The sequence below is a fragment of the Jaculus jaculus genome, chromosome 2 (genome assembly GCF_020740685.1).
Source record: "Jaculus jaculus isolate mJacJac1 chromosome 2, mJacJac1.mat.Y.cur, whole genome shotgun sequence".
NCBI classification, from domain to species: domain Eukaryota; kingdom Metazoa; phylum Chordata; class Mammalia; order Rodentia; family Dipodidae; genus Jaculus; species Jaculus jaculus.
The window spans coordinates 180,319,327-180,325,326 of NC_059103.1; the positions used below are offsets into that span (position 1 = coordinate 180,319,327).

The 6,000-nt window shown below is 38.7% G+C and overlaps 1 protein-coding gene across 1 annotated transcript in view; it reads left to right on the forward strand.

Moving 5' to 3' along the window:
* The window catches only part of Pkhd1l1 (PKHD1 like 1), a 196,807-nt gene extending 191,037 nt beyond the window's left edge, over window positions 1-5,770 (forward strand). Inside the window, exon 78 of the mRNA XM_045144474.1 lies at window positions 5,684-5,770. Within this exon, the coding sequence (XP_045000409.1) occupies window positions 5,684-5,685 (2 nt within the window). The 3' untranslated portion in view covers window positions 5,686-5,770. The remainder of the gene's footprint in view (window positions 1-5,683) is intronic.
* Window positions 5,771-6,000: the final 230 nt, after the last annotated feature.

Consider the following 6,000-nt stretch of genomic DNA (forward strand, 5'->3'; position numbering starts at 1 on the left):
AGGTCGCAAGTAAACGACCTAATGCTTCGCTTTAAAGCCTTGGAAAAAGAAGAACAAGGCAAACCAAAAAGTAGTAGACGGGAAGAAATAATAAAGATTAGGGCAGAAATTAATGAAATAGAAACAAAAAGAACAATCCAAAGAATTAATGAAACAAAGAGTTGGTTCTTGAAAGGATAAACAAGATTGATAAACCCTTAGCAAATCTGACCAAAAGAAAGAGAGAAGAGACACAAATTAATAAAATCAGAGATGAACAAGGTAACATCACAACAGATTCCAGAGAAATTCAATTATAGGGACATACTATAAAAACATATACTCCACAAAGTATGAAAATCTGAAAGAAATGGATGATTTCCTTGATCTATATGACCTACCTAAATTAAATCAAAATGAGATTAATCACTTAAATAGACCTATAACAAACATGGAGATCCGAGCAGTTATCAATAATCTCCCAACTAAAAAAAGCCCAGGCCCGGATGGATTCACTGCTGAATTTTACCAGACTTTTAAGGAAGAGCTAACACCATTGCTTCTTAAGCTTTTCCAGGAAATAGAAAAAGAAGGAATCCTACCAAACTCCTTCTATGAGGCCAGCATCACCCTGATACCAAAACCAGGCAAAGATAGAACAAAAAAAGAAAATTACAGACCAATCTCCCTCATGAACATAGATGCAAAAATTCTCAACAAAATATTGGCAAACAGAATACAAGAGTATATCATAAAGATCATTCACCCTGACCAAGTAGGCTTTATCCCAGAGATGCAGGGATGGTTCAACATACGCAAATCTATAAATGTAATACATTACATAAATGGGTTGAAGGACAAAAATCACATGATCATCTCATTAGATGCAGAGAAAGCATTTGACAAAATCCAACATCCCTTCATGATAAAAGTCCTACAGAGACTGGGAATAGAAGGAACATATCTCAATATAATAAAGGCTATTTATGACAAGCCTACAGCCAACATATTACTAAATGGGGAAAAACTGGAAGCTTTTCCACTAAAATCAGGAACAAGACAAGGGTGTCCACTGTCTCCACTTCTATTTAATATAGTCTTGGAAGTCTTAGCCATAGCAATAAGGCAAGAGACAAACATAAAAGGGATACAAATTGGAAAGGAAGAAATCAAGTTATCATTATTTGCAGATGACATGATTCTATACATAAAGGACCCTAAAGACTCTACTAGCAAGCTGTTAGAGCTGATCAGAACCTACAGCAATGTAGCAGGATACAAAATAAATACACAGAAATCAGTAGCCTTCATATATGCTAACAACAAACACACAGAGGATGAAATCAGAGAATCACTCCCATTCACAATTGCATCAAAAAAAATAAAATACCTTGGAATAAACCTAACTAAGGAAGTAAAGAATCTATACAATGAGAACTTTAAGACACTCAAGCGAGAAATTGCAGAAGACACTAGAAAGTGGAGAAACATCCCTTGTTCCTGGCTTGGAAGAATCAATATCGTGAAAATGGCAATCTTACCTAAAGCAATCTACACATTTAATGCAATCCCTATCAAAATTCCAAAGGCTTTCTTCATGGAAATAGAAAAAAACAATCCAAAAATTCATTTGGAATCATAAAAAACCTCGAATATCTGAAATAATACTGAGCAACAAAAAAGAGGCTGGTGGTATCACCATACCTGATTTTAACCTATACTACAGAGCAATAGTAACAAAAACAGCATGGTACTGGCACAAAAACAGACATGTAGATCAGTGGAACAGAATAGAGGACCCAGATGTAAGGCCCAAGTAGCTATAGCCACCTGATATTCGATAAAAATGCCAAAAATACTCATTGGAGAAGAGACAGCCTCTTTAGCAAATGGTGTTTTGAAAACTGGATATATATCTGCAGAAGGATGAAAATAGATTCTTCTCTCTCGCCATGCACAAGAATTAAGTCCAAATGGATTAAAGACCTTAACATCAGACCGGAAACTTTGAAACTGCTAGAGGAAAAAGTAGGGGAAACCCTCCAACATATTGGTCTTGGCAAAGACTTTCTGAATACAACCCCAATTGCTCAGGCAATAAAACCACAGATTAACCACTGGGACCTAATGAAATTACAAAGATTTTGCACCGCAAAGGACACAGTGAAAAAAGCAAAGAGGCAACCTACAGAATGGGAAAAAATCTTCGCCAGCTATATATCTGATAGAGGATTAATATCTAGGATATACAAAGAACTCAAAAAGTTAACTAATAAGGAATCAAACAGGCCAATCAAAAAATGGGCTAAGGAGCTAAATAGAGAGTTCTCAAAGGAAGAAATACGAATGGCACATAAGCACCTAAAAAAATGTTCTACGTCACTAGTCATCAGGGAAATGCAGATTAAAACTACATTGAGATTCCATCTCACTCCTGTCAGATTGGCCACCATCATGAAAACAAATGATCATAAATGTTGGCGGGGATGTGGAAAAAAAGGAACCCTTCTGCACTGCTGGTGGGAATGCAATCTGGTCCAGCCATTGTGGAAAACAGTGTGGAGGTTCCTAAAGCAGCTAGAGATTGATCTACCATATGACCCAGCTATAGCACTCCTAGGCATATATACAAAGGACTCATCTCATTTCCTTAGAAGTACATGCTCAACCATGTTTATTGCTGCTCAATTTATAATAGCTGGGAAATGGAACCAGCCTAGATGTCCCTCAACAGATGAGTGGATAATGAAGATGTGGTACATTTATACAATGGAGTTCTACTCAGCGGTAAAGAAAAATGAAGTTATGAAATTTGCAGAAAAATGGATGGACCTGGAAAGTATTATACTAAGTCAGGTAACCCAGGCCCAGAAAGCCAAGCGCCACATGTTCTCCCTCATATGGGGATCCTAGCTACAGATGACTGGGCTTCTGTGTGAGAATGAAAATACTTAGTAGCAGAGGCCAGTAAGTTGAAAAGGAGACATAAAGGGTGGAGAAAGGAAGGGAGGAGGATACTTAATAGGTTGATATTGTATATATGTAATTACAATGATTGTAATGGGGAGGTAATATGATTGAGAATGGAATTTCAAACGGGAAAGTATGGGGGTGGGGAGGGAGGGAATTACCATGGGATATATTTTATAATCATGGAAAATGTTAATAAAAATTAAAAAAAAAAAAAAAAAAAAAAAAAAAAAGAAATACAAAAGCCGCCAGCGAACCTAAAGTGAAAGGAAAGAGAAAGAGAATGAAGAGATGTTGACAAACAAGTACAGGTTATAGAAGCAAAGTTTAGCGCATTAAATATGAAGACTGCCTCATAACTTATGAGGGTACACTCACCTGCACACCGATTGACCTCCTCAATGAATATCTCTCATGGGGCACTAGTCAGCTGGGTTACTGGAGCCGCACATTAGGTGCCAGATGCCGGGCTCTGCCGGGGGGGGGCAGGTAGTGCTGAGGAGCCACCAGGCCCACTGGTTCCCCACAAGGGGTTGAGGAGAAAGATGAGCGTCAGACGACTCACCCTCTCCTAGTCACTGGAGAAAAAACGCACTGAGTCAGGAGTCTTGTGAAAGCAGAATCTCACAGGAACTCACTTTATTGTTAAAAGCAGTTGCCTATATCATGTTGGGGACGAAGGTGGGGATTTTAGGATGGGGGAAGAGGTAAGGGCCAATAGTAAACTGTGACTATTGAAATGATAATTCCAACTCCTGCCCGGAAGTAGCAGGCCAGAAGCCATTAGTCATCCTGCTGAGTCCAAGGTAGATCACCAAACTTTAGCTAGGCTCAGAAAGTTCCACTATGCCTCACACCCAGGCCTTTCAGGGCCCAACACCAACCTCAATGATAGGGGCAAGGCAAAACCAAGGAAATTATATTGATATTATTACATGTTGGGATATTAGAATGTGAAGGATAGGGGCTGGAAAGATGGTATGGTGGTTAAAGTTACTTGCTTTCAAAGTTGAATGACCTGAGTTTGATCCCCCAGTTCCCACATAAAGCCAGATACACATAGTATAACATGTTTCTGGAATTCTTCTGCAGTGGCAAAAGGTCCTGACATGGTGCCAATCTATGCTCGCGCACTCTCTCTCTTTCTCTCTCTCTCTTTCTCTTCTTGCAAATCAATAATTAAATAACATTTGAGGGCTGGAGAGAGATGGCTTAGCAGTTAAGTCACTTGCCTGTGAACCTATGCAAGCCAGATGCACATGGTAGTACATGCATCTGGAGTTAATGTGCAGTGGCTAGAGGCCTGGTGTGCCTGTTCTCTCTTTCTCTTAAATAACTAAATAAATAAACAAATAAAATATTTTAAAAAATATTCCTTAGGAGCCAGGTATGGTGGTACATGCTTTTAATCCCAGCACTTGGCAGGCAGAGGTAGGAGGATTGCCATGAGTTCGAGGCCACCCTGAGAATACAGAGTGAATTCCAGGTCAGCCTGGGCTAGAGTGAGAGCCTACATAATTGAATCTTTTAAAAAAATATTTATTTGGAGCGGGAGAGATGGCTTAGCGGCTTGTGCTTGCCTGTGAAGCCTAAGGACCCCGGTTCGAGGCTGTATTTCCCAGGACCCACGTAAGCCAGATGCACAAGGGGGTGCATGCGTCTGGAGTTCATTTGCAGTGGAGGCCCTGGCGTACCCATTCTCTCTCTCTCTCTCTCTCTCCCTCTTTTGCTCTGTCTGTTGCTTCAAATAATTAAATAAAAATAAACAGAAGAATTTTTAAAATTATTTATAAGAGAGAGAAAGAAGCGAATAGAGAGAGAATGAATGAGCCAGGGCCTTCAGCCACTTCAAACAAACTAAAAATACTTATACTACCTTGTCTATCTGGCTTTATGTGGGTACTGGAGAATTGACCCTGGGTCCTTCAATTTTGCAGGCAACTGCCTTAAGTGCATCTCTCCAGCCCGCTGTTGACATTTTTAACTAAGATATAAGATGATTAATCTTCCATAGCATGTTGAAGTGCTGGGCTGTTTTTATAACACTGCATTCTGGTTTAATGATACTTTGCTTTTAAGAGTATTTAGAAGTTCTACCAATAGCAAAGTTTTAATGTGTAAAACACACATACACACACAACCTGTATAATCACCGGGTGTGGTGGTGCACGCCTTTAATCCCAGCACTCGGAGGTAGGAGGATTGCTGTGAGTTTGAAACCAGCCTGAGACTAGTGACTCCCAGGTCACCCTTGGTTATAGCAAGACTCTACGTCAAAACAAAACAAAACAAACAAACAAACAAACAAATGGGCTTGAGAGATGACTTTATTAAGATGCTTGACTGAGAAGCCTAAGGACGCAGGCTCAATTCTTCAGTACCCATGTGAGGCAGATGCACAAGGTGGTGCAGGCATTTCGAGTTTGTTTGCAGTGGCTGGAGGACTTGGTACACCCATTTTATCTCTATATATATGCCTCTCTCTCAAATAAATAGAAAAAATACTTTTTAAAAAACTTGGATGGTTACCACAACTGTATATACATTACCCCTGCCAAAAATAAGTTGTGCTGATTCTAAAGTAAAGTTGGTAAATTTTGTAATACTAACTTTTAGACATTTCTTTTGTCTTGTTAGCAAAACCACGAGATATTTTAAAAGTTAATGAATTAGACATTAAAATACATCACACATTATTACTGTTTTTCTTAATCACATTGTTTTAATTTTTCAGGAAGGAATTGATGTGCTCTTCCAGAGAACAGACCTAAACAAAGACAGAACTGAACAGTAACTGGCTATTTTGCTGCATGACAAGAGAAAGCGTTCTTAATCACATTGTTTTAATTTTTCAGGAAGGAATTGATGTGCTCTTCCAGAGAACAGACCTAAACAAAGACAGAACTGAACAGTAACTGGCTATTTTGCTGCATGGCAAGAGAAAGCGTACAGCATTTTTAAGAAAATACATGAAAATATTTTTATAACACTTAAAAACATGTAATCATTAGCTTTAATCACAAAACCTCAATTTTTTTTCAAAATATAAAT